This window comes from Stegodyphus dumicola, chromosome 12 (assembly GCF_044657685.1).
Source record: "Stegodyphus dumicola isolate Sdum_Otavi_A_Nest chromosome 12, ASM4465768v1".
Taxonomy (NCBI): Eukaryota; Metazoa; Arthropoda; class Arachnida; order Araneae; family Eresidae; genus Stegodyphus; species Stegodyphus dumicola.
Window position 1 is genome coordinate 80,115,812 of NC_140779.1, and position 18,148 is coordinate 80,133,959.

The following is an 18,148-nucleotide window of genomic DNA, read 5'->3' on the forward strand; positions in this document are numbered from 1 at the left end:
TAAACATTGTTATTGACAAAAGAAGACACGTTTTCTCCACCCAATTAATAGAATTCTCAGCCAATTCATTTTTTTTTAATAAACTGCATGCTGCGATGGAAGTTTATAAATGAAGAATGCGAAAAGTCCTTTCTGAAGCTTAGAAATAATATACACAATGCGTGGTAGAACTATAATGCGACACAGAATGGATTTATGTGAATGTGCACATTATAATCACTAATCAGAGACTGAAAGAATTGAAGATAACGCTAATAATAAAGAAAGAAAAAACTTTTTAATTCTGAAACTATATTCCAACGCTACTGATTTCAATTTGCTGATGAAATTTCGAAATTGTCAAATAGATTTATTCAGAACACAAAATGTACATTACTACTGAAACGAAACAGAGAAAAGAAAGGAGAAAACTTTGTAAAGAATATCAAGTAATTAGTTGTATAAAAGGGGTAATTATAGAATTATTTTATTAATATAATCAAAGAAATGAAATGTGAAGTCCACAGATTTAACTCTAAAAAAATAGCAGAAGATTTAAATAATGCAGTCCACCGTACTTGGCTTGAATTTCAGTAGAAAACTAGATTCTTACAACTTATGTGTTTGCGTATGTGGTGGTGGTATAAATATTGACATTTCTGTTATTAATGTTCTTACTTCATTTCATGTTTCTTTCAGATATTATCGATATCAGGGGCGTAATTTAAATATAAAAGATATTCAAACTAAACAAAAGTCTTGGTGTCGCAACTAGCAGAAGTTACAAACTGAGATCAGCACTGGGTGCACTTCCTGTTTTATCAATTTTCATATGAATGCACAAATCACATGAATTTGAAACTACACATGACATGTAGTTTCAAATCTTTTGAATAAATTGTGCTAATGTGAAGATATTTATATTTAATTTTCAATAACTGCAATCATTTTGCACTTAAAGCTGCTTTACAGGGATGACAAATTTTCTTGGAAAGTCAGGTTTCTCTGATTATTATGAGGAGTTCCCCATGATTCTGAAAATTATAGTTAATTACATGCATACATACGTTATAATACACAGTTATGTCTTATCTAAGAGCTGTATTTAAACATATCCAGTATGGTTACACACAACCAGCAGATGAAAAAATAGATGGAAAATGAAGTAGCCTTAAAACAAAACTGGAAATCGTAAAAGATAAGAGAAAATAGAATGGATTGCAAAATTTATTAATTTTAAATTCTTGATATTCAGAAACATATCCAGGAATCAACATAACAATTTCTCATTATCAGTTTTACCACGGATTGTATGGTGTAGCTAAACCAAGATCGAAAGAGAAAGGATAGGATAAATAACTGTCTTAAACTTAAGGGGGCCCGGGGGGCACTAAAATCTTTAAAGTGTTTAGGGCATTTAACCGCCTTAATCCGGTACTGAATTATCACTTAATTTTTGTGGAATAATTTCCCGGCACTTATATCGTTATCAAAAATATAAATGAGTAAGAATAAAAGCATTATAATAAAATCAATAAAACTATTAAAAATAGAAGATACGTTCAAATATTAGTTTCATAAATGTGGAGTAATACAATCTATTTTAGATAAACTATCATGCTACGTTAAATTGTGAGCTATTTAGAACAAACATTTACTCTTTACGAGATATACTAGCAGCACAAATCACGACACATCTGGGCATTATTATACGACATTATTATACATATATTATAATAACATGGCATAATAACATGACATTAGCAACATAATAACATCATTATAACATGACACTAATAATAACAATTATAGGGATATGCTATTATACATATGTTGACTTACAGCTAACAACAGTTTTTCAGATTTGTAATTAAAAGAGAAAGGTAAAAGTTTTTGTTATCTCATTAGAGCAAAATTGGCAACGATACTTTCGTTTTAAAGCATAGTTTCTTGTAAAATTAATTTAGAGAAGTTGGCTCTTTCTTCCCTTGCCCAAAGAACTCCCAACATTATAACTCTGGAAAAAAAATTATCCTCAGAATTTTCAAAGTCATTAAATGAGCAAGATTAATCTCAAGCGTCAAACGAGGTTTTTCCAGAAATTTTGAAATAATTTTTCTTGCAAATTTCCGCAAATGCTTTACTTTAAGAGCTGTATTAGAAATTTTAGTATTAATTCTGAAAACATTTCCTTTGCAATTTCTAAAATTTACTGTATTATATGCTACTGTGTTTTATACTCTTACAATCGACAAAAATCTAGATTTATAAGCGATTATAAATTTATTAAAATGAAATAAAGAATTTTCTACATTCAAAAGTGATAGAGAAAAGAGTTAAGTGACAGTTGTCAAAAGTCAAATATTATAAATTTATTCTCACTATGTATTATAGTCTGTTTCTTTAAAAAATTCAAGGCCATTGCTGTCTGCGATCGTAAAGTGTGTCTTCATCACCACATCTCACTATATTCGACACCTTATGTGAGACTGTAGGTTAAGTCAGCCTTCATTCGTGTGCTTATCATGAAGCGAAACAAACTAAATGGAAGTGGAGTGGAAAAAAAATACGCGTGTCTTTTTCATGATTACGAGGAAATCCGGGTGGAGAGAAATGACTCTAAAGTTCCTATTTTAAAGTAAAATACATTAATACAACACACTCCATATAAAAATTCATTCTAAGTTACAGTTTCATTTCTTCTAAAGAAAATAGACATTATTTCGAAGTACCAATATTCCTTTCGAGCTTGCATATCAGTCTTCTGTTCTTCTTTCAATTAATCTCAAAGTATTCTAAAAGTGTTTTCACTCAACCTTTTCAATTAGCTCTTTATTGTAATAATTAAAATAACTTTCACGTTTCAAGAATATGTGCTGTATGCTCCATTCCTAAAGTCGCTATCTGGGAAAGATCTACACAAAGAATGTAGCCCAGAAACTCATATGGTAATCCTCTATATACTAAAATGTGCCATTCTGCCGAAACAATTTAGTCTTTTCTAACGAAAAAAAGAACACACAACTCACAATTCTACAGTCTAATGTCAAGAAAATCCTTTCTCCAATAAAAGCAAAACTAATCTTTCGATTGGCGCTCCAAGCTTTTATCTTCGACAAGTGACAATAATCCCCGGCATTAAAATGCGCCTTTAATTGAAAAGCACGAGACTACCAATAAACCCGTTTCATAACGGATCTTAATTAGAAGTAATTTAGCGACGTAATTAAAAACAAGCGGCGTGCAAATAAATTTAAAAGGGGACGTTTAAGTATGAAAAGTTAAAAAAAAATTCTTTTACGATGACGATATATCAGTCATTTCAGGTTAGAATCAGAATAAAAAGAGGTAGCTAAACCATTAACACAGGCTTAAGCAAATTTTCGTTTTTATGTCTTTGCTGATTTGGTTCTAGCGAATAACGCATTTTAATTTCCGTTGCTATGAAATATTTCGGAAGAATATTCTTTGAAATATAATATTTTTTGGGTACTGTCGGATAAAAGTAGCATGGTAATGTTCTGATTATCTTCACCGTTTAATATGAAATTTATTTGTACCTAAATCGAATCTTCATATTTTTAACCTCACAAAATTTTGTTTGTGTTCTAAATAGTCTGTCAGAAGTTAACATTTTTCTTTCGTACGTAATTTCATTCATGTTTTTTTAACTGTTTCATTGTATTGAAATCTTTATGACATCAATTCTTTGTTTTTATGCTCATTCTGCAAAATATATTTTCAAAATTTTCTGTTTTTCAATGAATTTAATGTTTCTTCATTCGCATCTATATCCTTTCATACTTTCATCGTCACCATCAGTTTGCGTTATTAATTTTTTAATTACTCTTCATTTTAATACTTAAATATGCTATAATTTCCATTTATTAAAACTTCATTTGCTTTTTTCCTTTGTTCCCATATTTTCTCATTTCTCATCTCTGATTTTTTTTTATTCTCCAGCATATTTATCTTGCATACGCTTTTTTTTAATATTCAACCTTTCTTTAATTTATTCCTTGCTGTTGCTCGTCTTTACTATTACTTCTCAGACTGCACCATTTCAACTATTTTACACTTACTTTTATATTGTTCACTATAATTTTAAAAAAATTAAAATCAGGTTATGTGAACATTTAAATGCAAGATAATTTATTCAGTTATAGTGAATTAGATTTAAATGACTCGGTTTAAATTTGCAGAGTTTTATTTAACCTACACATTTTTTAAATAAACAAACCACGTAGATTTAAAAATAAGTAGTTTATATAATAAATAAGTCCTTTTAAAAATTTACGTCACTTGAATCCCTCCTCTAAAATTTTGCTTTTTTCATTGGCTTTTTTTTTTCATGTGTATTTTGAATATTTTAAAACTATTTGAAATTTCAAAACAGTATGGCATTTTTTTATTATTAGTCCCGAACTTCATGTTCTTGACTCATTCTTCTAATCTCATATCATCTTTCTTACTGTAATTTAATTTTGCTTGAAACGAAAGCTTACTTAGCCCATACATTCAGCAAAGTAATAAAATATTTCCACACCAAAAATCTAACTTGCCATAAGAAACTAAACTAAATTTTTCAATTTTTGTAAGTCGAGATTCAACGAATTTGCACCATTGTAAACTTAACTTTATAACCTTTATGATATTTTTAGACCTTCTTAGCCATCTCTTTTCTTTTACCGCATGTATTTTTTATCTAATGATTTTATATTCGTATTTAACTCTTCTTTATTTTACTATTTCAGATTCAGTTCAAGATGCACAAAGGTATAGCAACCAATAACAATTTTTGCTACTATAAATAATAACTATTATTAATTTGCATTAATTATTTTTGTTATTGTTATTATTATTGCTACTACTGTTTCCTTGCAATCATACATATCACTTTCACTACAGTTTTGTTATTAAAATTTATTATTACTTTTATTGCAAAAAGTAATTATCATCACATTTACTGCTGAAAACACCAGGAAGCAGTAATATTTATTTCCTGAGAAAAATTAAAACTAGAGATTAAATCTTGTTCGATAACGAAACCACTTTTCCACTTCCATTTTAGTGCAATAATTTTTCTTAGGCATTCCTCGTTTAATTAATTATGGTAAAGTACACTCCGCTATTTGCCTCTGAGGGAAGGGATGCCTTCGTAGGGAACTTTCTAAGGAGAACTGGCTCATGTACTTGTTACACTGGAGGAAAACCACGAAAACGCTCATGCAGCCAGCCCGATCCCCTGGAATCGAACCCAGGTCAGAATTACCAGTATTCAGCGGTTTTACCGCACGGCTGCTAGTGGGCTTAAAGACGTTCTATCAAGACGAAATAATATAGCCTTTTTTAACTCGTAATTATCGTACAGAACACCTTCTTCTGAAGTGTATAATGACATAATAATGCCAATAAATTATGTGATTAGATTCTAGTTTTAAAGCAATTGATTACTTTTAATCAAAATAAACCTTAAAATATCTAATACCAAAAACAAGTTAATAAAAGTACAAAACAAAAACTTCCTATTATAAAATAAACCGTAAAATATCTAATACCAAAAACAAGTTAATAAAAGTACAAAACAAAAACTTCCTAATATAAAAAAGCCCTATCTCATTTAAAAACTTAAAAAAGAAATAAAAGAATATATTTTAAAGACGTAAGGACAGAAAGTATCAAAATATATTTTGTTGCTGATACATGTTTACACAAGATTTACTTAGAATTAAAAGTGAAATGAATTACAGCCCAAATGATTAGTTGGCATTTTAATAATGCATAAGTCTCGTTTATAATAATTTGCCATAAGGACTTTTAAATACAGTTTCAAATAGACAGTTTCAGTTTCGATATCCGTTTTTAACAGAAATTAATAACATATATCTATATGTGCAAATATTAAAATACGAACTGTAAGTTGCATATGAGTATTTCAGTAGTGTGGAAATGAAAACCAAAGGCCTCATTCAGTTGAAACGTTTAGTGATCGTTAGCAGCGAAACGACATCCGTTGCGATTAGTTTCACAATTTTCGTATTCAATTGAAACGCACCGCTCGTTACGCGTCAACTACCGATCACTTCGCAGAATGGTCACTGAAGACCCATCATTTCGCTACATGATCGATCGAATCAAGACAGCGGGAATCTTCTTGTGGTTAAACAGAAGACGAAGAAATGATTCAGTGTGCCACGATAACTGTAATGTATCAGAAATCCACTCGATTTGCCTAAAAAATGATTTTTTTATTATTGTATGATATAAAGGTAATTTTTGATGATTTTTATCCAGGCACAAAAATAAGCACTGCACATGAAAATATTAAATTAATAAGGGTCGCAAACACTTGTTTTTGCACTTGAGCAACCAACAACTGAATGACCTCGAATAAAAATGTACTATATCACTTATGGAAATCTTTTTTGTTGGTTTGCAGTTAATACTCTTTTACTATCGAATTCAGCTATTTGATTTTTCTCTATATTACATTTGTTACACAAGTATTATATCCTATTTGTAATATTTGATAATATCTATGGATATAGAGCAATATTATGCTGTAAAATTAGAAATTTTTTCATATTACTGCATCTAATTTTAAATATTTGCATCTAATTTTAAATTCAAATATTTAAAGTTTTATTTTATGGTATATATTTATTATATTTTATAGTACATATTTTTACATTTATGTAGTATTAAACAATTAAGTTATCTATTTAATTTTTGAATTTGTATATCAGATATTCTAATATATAACAAACATTCTTATATGACGCAATCGTTCTCATTCTAGCCATTCTCGCACTTCGAATAGCTTACAAAATCACATGCCAAGAAAGCTGAATAAGCTGCGAGCGTGAGTACAGAAACCTGAATATTATTTATTTTCTTAATATTTTATTCCCATGATTTATGCAGTCGATGAATGAAGATGAAAATTTACATTGCTGGACATTGTATATTATTAAGATCAGGATGATCGCTTAGAAAAAGTATTCCATTTGGAGTATTGCTAAAAACTTTAATTTTAGGTCAAAATTTATAAAGTAGAGAACTCTTTCAAGTAGTATGAAATCTTTCTAACGTGAAAGAGATTTTTTTCTTTCTAGTCTAATAAAGACTATCAAACATTTTAATTAAGAAATTAAAAATAAAAATGGAAAATATGTTTAGGACAGTTTGTATTCGAATGTAATTTAAATGCCGTATAAGTATTGAATAGCGATAATCTTCTCTTTGAGTAGAAAAAAATGTGTGAAAAGAACTGTACACCTACAATAAACTTTCAAGAAAAACATTAATAAAAATTAATCTCCTCGTGCCGGTGCAAGAAAAGTAAACATATTTTGAAAGCATTATAACTTATAAAAGTAAAATGAACTTTTAACTTACTACTAATATGTTTACAACTAATATGGGCATGATATTTGTGACTTACGATAGGGGAATTCATTATTATGTGTAAATTAACGATTTTTGTGCTTTTGGCTTGAACATCATTTTGAAATGCCGGATAATAGTACAGTTGTGCATGTTTGAAATGATATGTTTTCTTCATGAATTGTTAAAACAATAAAACACAATATTTTCGCACGCTTACAAGTAAATTAACAGTAATTTAATCTGTTTTCATGTTTATAACATTCAAAATAAAATTTATTTTCCTTGCATCCAGTGTGACGTCATAACTGGACATCATAACTAATGTTTAGAGAATTAAAGACAAAATTTCAAAATACTACTTATATATGGAATGCTTCCAATGCTTGATATGAAATGATTGAATTTTTACAGATATTCAGGAAATACGTTAATATGTGAGCCTGAATATACTGGTAGTGATTTCGTAAAGAGAATTTCTTTTGAATCACGAGAATCTGCAATAAAATACTAAAAGATGGAAAACAGCAGTTTTGAATATTAAACTTTTTTCCCAGATCATTGCCCCCCGATATGTATCTCTCATCAGAACTCAATACTTATGAAGATATAGTTAGCGCATTTATAATAGCATTGTTTGTTTTATTAAACCTAAAATGTCTTAAATAAAAATATCTAACATAAAAAACGGTAAATTAAAGACTATTACTTTCAAATCATATTTATTTATCTGTAATTAGATAAAACGTGAGAAGCAATTGTATTCATTATAAAGCTAAAATTTTAGAAAACACTTAAATAAAATTATTATGAATATATTTCTTTTAATCGATTAGTATAAAGAAATATATTCATAATAATTTTATCTAAGTGTTTTCTACTAAAATTTTAGCTTTATAATGAATACAATTGCTTCTCACGTTTTATAATCCAACAAGTTCTTAGAAGTTGATGTCATTTATAATAAGCAACATAAAGTAATATATTAGTTATATATTACTTATATAACTATATTACTTATATAATATTATATAACTATCTAAATATAAAATCAATAAACGATTTTTAATACATCATTTTAACCAATTATTTAAAATTTTGGATAGTCGAACAATACAATATCTCTTGTTAATTGCTTTAAATTATATAACTAACTTCTAAAATATGCCATACGTGTATTTCTTAATATTTTTAACGTAGTTATAAATAATTTTGTTAGCTACTGTGTAATATGAAGTTTAATTTTTATATTGGTAATGTGATAATTATATGACTATTTTAAAGTCATATTTTTCTTTTAAATTAATAACTGTATGCTGCAGTGAATCAGTCAGTTTTTACATAACTTTACATCACTATATTATTATTATATTTAGTATCTGAAATAATACTCAGAAACCGCAGAAAACGAAACTTATTCAAAAAAATGAAAAATTTGCTTTAATTATCATTTTAGGAAAGCTATCTTTTATTAATATGGTAAACTTTTATTCAAATACTGATATTAAAATGATAAATATTCATCTTTCTTTTTTCATTTTATCATTAATTAAAGTAATTTTGTTTGAAATTGCCGTTTCAGTGTTATTTATAGTCATTTACGTTTTTCATCTTTGCCCCATCAATTTGATCTCCCCTAATTTCCATTAAGTATATTTTGAATACCCAGGATCAAATACCTTTCTCAGTTTTTTTATTGAAGCTGAAAATTATTCTTACAAATAAAAATAAATGCCATGTATCTCATAGTATAATTTCTTCCTCACTCATGTACTCGTATTTCTTTTATTTTTGCCTTACCTTCTATCATTAATTGATTATTAAACTGTAAAAAAAAATGTGATCCAAACTGTTCAGCATAATGATCGAATGCATAAATTCTAATTTTCTATAAATTAAGAAAATATCTTGAAACATTAAGATTACACTGTAATTATATATAACAGTACCTTAACATTTTTGTATTCAAGTTTCGTAAATTAGCAGATAATTAAAAATCAAATTATTCACTTTAAAAACCTTAAATTAAGACCATTACTTCATTCCCCAAGATACAAAATACTTTTCGACGAAGTGAAGAAATCAAATTCGAGTTGAATGTTCTAATTAAATTATCGACACGTTAATTAGATAACTAATCATCAAACTATTTGCATTTTAGTTTGAAGTATAAGAAATGTTCTGAATGTTTTTTAGACTACAGTGTTCTTTAGAAATCTGCTGTAAGCCTCAAAACTGCACATTCTTTTGCAATTTTTAGCACGTATTGCAATTAAAAAATATGAACTCTTTATTCGTAAAGGAGGTAATTTCAAGCGAAAACATCTAATTTCTAGAGTTTAATTAACATTTTTCTGATAATATTTTTTAGTTTTGTTAAAAATTTTTATTTTAGGCTCAGTATTTTTTCCTATATAAGCTTCTGTTTAAATTAATTTTAATTGAATTTTTCATTTTCCTTTTACATTATAAATGTCTTCTGTTAAGTACCTGAAATTTAATAAAAATAAATCTATTTTATGACATTGCAATGTTAATGATTAACTACTGATTATTCATTAAAATTAATGACTGCTTATGTTCTGAAGAGCAGTAACGGATAATTTATTAATGATTGTTATGATACTTAATTTTGCTCTGAAATTTATTCAATTTCCTTATTAAGTTTTTAAGTATCAGACATAATTCAAAGCTATATCTCACAAGTTTTACCTAAGACTGTGATTTGAAACTAATTTACTTACAGACAAATGTCACTTTTACAATTGCATTAGCAATCCACTGTAATATTTCAAATAAATTGGGTCATGTATTTCTTTTCTAAACAATTAATCACTTCATAAATATTTTACTAAGTAAATTCCGGCTTGTCTTCGATCAGTCTCAATTTAGCAAACACCATAACCATTTTTTTTTCAAATTAAGGTGCAGAAATAGACTATTAGTCCAAAAGGGCTTTGTCCCTGAAGGACTATTGTTTTAGCACAGGTTTTCGTTTTGCGATATAGCGTTGAATCACTATAAATGTACGTTTCCCTTTTCAAACCGTTGAAACCAAATGTTAGAGTCCTGCATTATATATTTGAAGAAATTAAATAATGAAAAATCTGCATAAATGTATGTATATTTCTCGCATTGTGATAATACAACGGTACATAGAACCACCGAATTTTGAATGACGTAATCCTCCTACGAAAATGGGCATGTGGAAAACCAAATTTGAAATTTGGAATTGGTTTTGTTATCGATTTCATATTTTGTAAAACTTTAACGAATTTTTGATTAACAAACTCAAGGATTTCAAAGCGAGCAATGGCAATACTCTACGGGGGGGGGGAACCTTTTCATCTCTAGCGCGCGGAATTGTGTATCGGAAATTCTAAAGATATCCTCATTTAAAATTATTTTGCGGCATTGCTATTGAACTTAATTTTATGGTTTAAGTGAAAGCAACATGATATTTAATAAATAGAGGTAACACACAAAACGTTAAAAAAAAGTCCCTTCAGACGTAATTTAAAATCTGAAACCTTTTTTTTTTTTTTTTTTTTTTTTTACTGTTTTTGATCAGGATCAATCTGGCGATCTTAGATCTTATTCTCCCTTTCTCTAAATTAGGTTGAAGTGTCTTCAGATCTTTTGACCACCGAAAATAAATTATTCAAAACATTTTAGTTCTGACTTACCAATAAGTGAATTCGAAGTACCTGCATCGGTCTTTTTTTTTTTCCTTCATATCTGTAGAAGGCCGGATGCTTCTTTTTTAACTGTGCGTTAGGAACACAAGTTTTAGGGTCGACTTGTAAAACATTTAAATATAAATAAACTAATTCACCATTTACCCTTCTATATACTTTCCTTATAATGTTGTATATCTCTTAGTGCATTCTTTTTTGTTGCAGATCAACTCTTGGATCTATTTTTGATCTCGTTGCTACAGTTTCTGAATTGCTCTTAAAAGAGTGCCTTTCAAGTGACACTTCACTTAAGGATACTGAAAATAGTTTGCAAATGCATAGTGACCTTTCTTTTTAACAGGACATAGTTGAGCCATAGCTGCATTATTTGTAAGGGGGCCCAGAATTCTTTCTTCTCAATCATCAAATCCATAATCGCATCTTTCGAATGTATAAATTAAAAAAAAATAGTTGCCCTCAAATGTCCTTCCGTACACCGACCGATATTTTGACGGAAGTATATTGCGCTTGCTTGTAATCATTGCCACAAGTTATTGTTCTCCATCTTCATCGTAGTTTGTTGAAACAAATTGAGTTTTTAAAGCTTTGAAAATGCATTGTATGAGGCTTTATATGATTACATAACATAACTGCTTTCACAAATTATAAGTTTTCCTTTAAAAATTATCTTAAATGAAAATATATAATTTCTACTGCATTTTACGAAATATGAGGGAAAAAAGGACACTTTTAAAACGTGAACTGCATACAAATGTCACACTACCACGAGACGAATATTTCCTTACATACATATAATTTCGACAGAGACTTAATTAGGTATGATTCCGTTGCAATTAGCTGTGCTGTTGTTATAACGAAAGGGGGAAGTCGTTCTTTATCTAAAAAAAAAAAAAAGAAAAAAAAGATTTTACTTCACATATTAATCTCTATACGGATAAATAAGAACAAAACTTTATCCATATACAGAGAACGTAAACAAGAAATAATAATTTTTTGAAGCAAGAGAAGTCAATGTAAATTGAAGTTTTATTTTAAACAGTAAAATTCGGTAACCTAAATAAAGAAAAAAATATTTATTACTTCCATGCTTTAATTAAAGGAATATGTCCAACAAATTTGATACTGATATGATTTTGACTTATACTGATGTAATTAAATTGAAATATACTGATATAATATTTAAAAATATTCATGAGAACTGTAAATTTCAGGTCCTCTGGATGCCAGCTGACTAGCCGCAAACGAAAGCTTTCCAACGAGGCTGCTGAAAGTATTCCAGTTAGGGAACCAAAGACCAACGATGATAAATCGGCAGATCATCAAAATTCCGATGACATTTTAGAAAGACTTTCAGCTGTTCCTGACAGAGCAGAACCATCAAGGGAACAAGCTTTCGATGCCTCCGGGCTACAAGTGCCGAATACAGATAATAGTTGTGGAATTCGTGAATCTGACGAAGATAATCAAATTGTGCAACGCGTAGTCGAGGAGGCTATGGACGCTGTAGTGCGGGAGGAAGAAAAAGACATGGACGAAGACACTCGCCGGATTAGGGAAGCTGAAGCTGCTCTCAGGTCACTCTCTGGAGATTTTGAGCCAGACACTGGCATGGACATTTTCACAGGTGTGTGTGGTGTAGTGACTACAGAACGTCCTTTCTTCGAAAATCTATTTGAAAAGAAAGAAGAGGTGGCGCCAAAGACAGCGGAAGTAGTAACGAACTCGTGGAAGGACGTTGTAACTCTTAGCGCCTCCTCAAGCTCTTGCTGTAGCAGCGAGAGATCACCTCTCAGGTCTCCAATTCTCTCTCCTATGGTTAGTACCCACAATATTAAGGAAGAAAGAAGGGATGAACCAGAACCGGTCACCAGCCCTCAGTTCCCTCAACCAAAAGAAGAGGAATTTTCTCCTCAGGGAGCGCTGCGATCTCAGCAACATCCCCAACAGCTACCCCAGCCCCAAACACCGATTAGCTCTCCAGAGACCAACTTCAGTGTGCCAGCTTCTGTGGACGCCAAACCGCAAAGTTGCACAAGTCAGTACAGTTCTGCCGATGAGGTTTTCGATGAGTTCACGCCCTTGCCTCCGGCGCAGCCCCAGGACGATAGTAGGAGCGTAGACGGAGTTGCTCCAAATTCAGGGGCGGTTGTTAATGACGGAGAGCCATACGACGTCGCAAGCCTACTCAAAATAGAAGGTACCTCCCTCAGATTTTCTCTTTTAGTACTAATGAGGGAAGCAAAGTCTAATTTTTCAGTTTTAGTACCAATTAGACGCTAACGACTGCCAGAAAATCGCGTATCCCCATGAAAGAAAATTTATTAATTACTCCCTTCCCATTTGGATGTTCGGAAAGCTGAGCGAAGAGTGGTGTCGTATTAATGCTGGCTCTCCAATTATCATATCCAGAAGAGAAAAAGAACGGTCTCGCCTTCAGATTCTGGAGTTCCCTGTTTTCAATTATTCCATAATTATTCCTTGCCTTATAGGCTCTCCTTCTACGTTTAGGAGAAGGCGGATATTAGATACCGACCTATGTAGTCATTGACTGCCTGAAGGGCAAGGAAGGAAAATGTACAAAAATTGTATAAAGTTGTGTTCAGAATCAGAGGAAATAACTTCTACGAAGATTTCTTTCCAGTAAAGTTTGATCCAATAACGCCTTTCGAAATCTAACATTTCAAATTCTCTGAATGATTTTCGAATATTGCTTAAGCATGAATAAATTTGTTGAATGCATCTTTTGTACGCATTTTTAACTAGTGCAGTCTTTCAAAATTTATTAAATATATGAAGTTTAAGTTTCTGACATGTGTCTTAAGTATGATTTAACCACTTTGCTTAAATAATGTTCAATATTTTTTCCATTTGTTTGATTGTAACCATCATTTAAACGTACATTAGTCGGTATCTCCTACTATTAGAATTTGAAAAAAAAGTTATTTTTCTTCGCTTAGAAGAAGCAGACAATAGTCTGCAATAATCTTGTTAACGAAATTGTTGTCAATAATCTTTGCTAACGAAAATTAATTAATTTCCATTTCATGCAAAATATCCAAGTAAAGAAATATCCTTAAAATTCATAGTAATGCAATATTTAATATTTAGTTTTTATTATTCTAATTAATAGAAGATTTTATACATCAGACATGAGAAATAAAAAAGGGCTAATTCATTGCAGAATTAGGAATCGTATGTTCTTTAACTGTTTTAAAATATATCTGCTATATTTCTTACTAATCTCTTTTTACATTAAGCTTGCCATACATGGGATAAATTTCTATACAAAGCAACTAAGTTATTTGTTTCATTTTAATCATATTGTTTCAATTTTAAGAGATCATTACTTTTAAAATTAAATTTTCACCAGGGAAATCTTCAAAAATACTTCCTATTATCTTCATCATTGTTGATTTGGCTGAACTTCTCTCTTTAAAACCACTAATAGGGTTTCGTTTGGCCAGCGGTAATTTTGGCCAGCTAGAAAAACAATTTTGGGTCTCAGTGCCTTTATGTTACTGCGAGGTGTTAAAAGTGTCCTCGGATGTTAAAAATTTAATAAGTTTTTAAAGATATAATTTTAATAATGCTTTTATTGAATTTTCATATGTATGTATCACACATAAGTAACTTGTCTCAAGTAATACTAAGTTTTATTATTATTTGATACATATTACGTCTTATTTACAATTCTCTTTCTTGCGACGCCTTTATTGTAAATATGCTTAAAAAAGTATAAAATATTATTCATGTTTAGACACATTAAAGATCTAGCTAATTTAAAATCTTCTACAGTGAAAAATTAAAATATAATGCTATTTAAAATTGAAAATACATTACTGAACATCAAAGGTGCATCAGAAAGACGAATCTAAAGCCCTAAATGTGGGTGGCATGCAATGTAACTGGTTAAGTACAGCACACATGTGTATCAATCACATTCAAAAGTTACTCTAGAGCAAGAGAATGAAGAATCATTGTTCAGCAACTGAATTTTACTTGCTCGCAGCTCTTGTGAACAGATCGTGTAAAAATCAGGCCTGATAAAAATGTACGGTAGTCATATCAGAAGATTTCGATTTTGTAGGAAATCGTAGGAACCTTTTGGCCGTCAAGATTTTGAATTATCTGCCTGAAACATAAGTATTCGTATTTAATGAAAATAAAACTCAATGACGGTAATATAGAATTAGTGTGTTGAGGAGGGACAAATTCACCTGCATAAAAGATTCATTGCCTCTCCCGTATCAATATCTAACGAGGAGATATTACTTATGTGTATGATGTTAGGATTGTGCAGGCAAATTACAAAACTCAAGAATTAATATGAATTCTGTAATAGCCACTTTTTGAGTCTACTATTCAAATTCGTCTATAGAACTAAGAACGTTTTGTAAAAGGCTTGTTTCTCTTTTATCGCGAGCTCTATTACTGTGCACAAAGACATTGAAGGTACAGTGTTGCCTAGAAAACTGAAGATGCATGGAGAATGGCATCTTTTGAAACGAATTGCGCTTCTGTCTGTAGTATCATTACCGTCGCAGCCATGATTGGCGTATCACGATGACAGATCGAGTGAGTCGTCTACACAAATCATGCATCTGACGTACATTATGCGTAGCTACTCAAAATATGCATCTGGCGTAATTGTACTCGTATAAGGTGCCATTACCCTGCAGCCATTTCAAGCTTTTTGAGAATTCTTATTATGTGAAATACGTTTATGTGTCTGAGGTACAGGAGACTGATTCTGATGGTCTTTACGTCTTGTCTGAGGACATAATGATAAGGGCGATTTGCAATACAAGACTTAAATTTATCCAGGACAGGACAATGGGCGATTCAAGGTTTAAATTCAGTCAGAACCCACCGTAGTCGGTCTCCAGCATTTCTCATTTTTGAGTGAAATCATAATTTCATCCAGAAGGTTTGAGAGCTCCAAGTAAGATTAACTTTAATATTACATAAATAACCGATAAGTAACAATTTATATTATTAATGCAATATATCTTTTAGCAGCTCGTAAAACCTTTATTGTCACTCGGAAGATTTAAGTACGCTGAAAAACCTGAACTCCAGAGCACAAAACACTCTCAAATCTAAATGTTATCATTTTAGGAATTTTTATGGCCTCTATTCATCCAGTAAAGACGACTTTAAACAAATTACAAGTTAAGATAAAGAAGTAATTTAATCTGACGGAGAAATATTGTTCAAAACCGTTCTTTTATTCTGTTGAACTATGCCTTGTTATCAGTAATTAAGCCAGTTTTTTCGTTTAGTTTTATTCTGTTTTTAGAATGCATTATTAAAATTTAATTTATTAATTCTCAAATTTTTAATTTATAAATCCTTTTGTTTATTTTAACTGTCACATAACAATTTTTCCATCATGTCCGACGGCTTTCCATTCAGTTCCTACGCTTTTAACCCTTTCGTGCCCATTATCACACATACGTACCAGCAAGAAACGCACTCATTTTCCGGCCGGCCCGCTGGCGTGCCACAGCCTTTTCTCGTTACTCCCGGCTGTCACGTATTTTCGCCAGTGTCCTGAAACGTTTTAAAGACCATTAAGTGGCGTCCTGTGTCCATTGCTTTTGAACAGAATGTAGTTTTAGATCCTGCCTCTTAATTTGGTCGCATTGTGTAACGTTGGTGTCAGCGTTGCGAGGGGGGAATGTAAACAGATAGATCTCGTCTCCTTAATTCGCCACGTGATATAAACATTCGCGTTTCTATATCCCTTAGAATCTTTTTTCTTATTCTTTTTTTTGCTACTATGTAGGATCTTTTAGGGCTACAATGTGAGGTTCCATTACGCTTTGCATTGCTTTTATTTCCGAAAGCCTTGACTTCAGTTCATTATGGCGAACAAGCATTATTTATCAGACGAATGGTAAATGAGCCAATCAGTGATATGAATGAGAATAATGATTCATTCTCTAAAGAATTAGACAGCGATATTTCTAGTGATTCTCATATGGGCATTTTGTCATAGACTGAGCTCACTGAGCGTCTGTCCTCCAGTTCACGTGAAAGATTTTGTTACTTCTTCTTGTATTTTTATTAATTTAAAAATTTATTAATGTACTTTATCAATTAAAACTTCAGAATAATTTGAATAGCGCTTCCGAAAATTATTTCTCAAAGTAAACAATTTTTTATATACTTTCATGTAAAGGAAAAAGATTATTAAACGCTAATTTTAACCTATATAATATTTTAAGTGATAATCTAGAATAGAACCAAAAATCATGAAGTTAATTTTTTTTTTAATTTTTTTTCTAAAATTAGGCTTAGCGGACGCACTCCCGGGCTGTGGGACGATTTCTTTCGAATCCCATCCGTCCCGAGCGAAAGTCTTAAACAAAGAAGCGCCGTTTCGAAAGAGTTAATTTTATAGATTAAGGCCTGGTGCTATCCCATATAACAGCGACAAATTCTTCATGACCATCGTATTGTTTCGCTTGGGCCGTGCATTCATGGACTCTTCCCGACGGTATCCGAATATGTTCAGACCCAAATTTTGGAAAACAGTAAAAGTAAATCTATTATTGGTGTTGTTTAGCGAAATAATACTTAAAATGATAAAAACAGATGATAATCATATTATCAAAGTATAATTTTTGTTTTTTTCTTACATTTTGCGCCAGAATTGTATTAAATTTCAGGATTGCTCGATATGTTCCCACAAAAATGATATAAGGGAATTAAATGGACTAAAATCTCTGTTGATAAAGTAAAATGTCTATCTAATGAACCTGGTTTTAGTATATGCACTAATTATTTTTTAAGAAATTTCTCTCTTTTCTTTATAAAATAGTCGGAAAAAAATTTTAGATATACACATAAATCTAAACTTTTAGTGCATTTAACTCACAATGTTTCGCGGAATATTTCTGGGAATTTCATAACTTACTTTAATATTATTTTTAATTAATGTTTTTTGTAACAGTAAATTTGAAGAATTAATTTTTTTAAATAGGTTTAATGTAATGCAAACACAAACAGAAGGAAAATAAAATGTTTCCAAGTAGGAAAATTAAATTGTAAAACTAACTTTGCTCCCGAGCACTTAATAT

At 30.5% G+C, this 18,148-nt stretch overlaps 1 protein-coding gene across 9 annotated transcripts in view; it reads left to right on the top strand.

Moving 5' to 3' along the window:
* LOC118187366 (uncharacterized) overlaps positions 1 to 18,148 on the top strand; it is a 554,527-nt gene that overhangs the window by 394,235 nt on the left and 142,144 nt on the right. For 6 of the 9 annotated variants that reach the window (XR_015038239.1, XM_085806623.1, XM_085806622.1 and 3 more), the window contains 3 exons: positions 4,734 to 4,755; positions 6,779 to 6,841; positions 12,275 to 13,260. Coding sequence is in view for 8 of the 9 variants with exons in the window: in XM_085806623.1 (XP_085662749.1) it covers positions 4,734 to 4,755; positions 6,779 to 6,841; positions 12,275 to 13,260 (1,071 nt within the window). In the remaining variant the exon portion in view is untranslated. The remainder of the gene's footprint in view (positions 1 to 4,733; positions 4,756 to 6,778; positions 6,842 to 12,274; positions 13,261 to 18,148) is intronic. The other 3 variants (XM_085806627.1, XM_085806626.1, XM_085806628.1) reach the window with 1 other exon arrangement.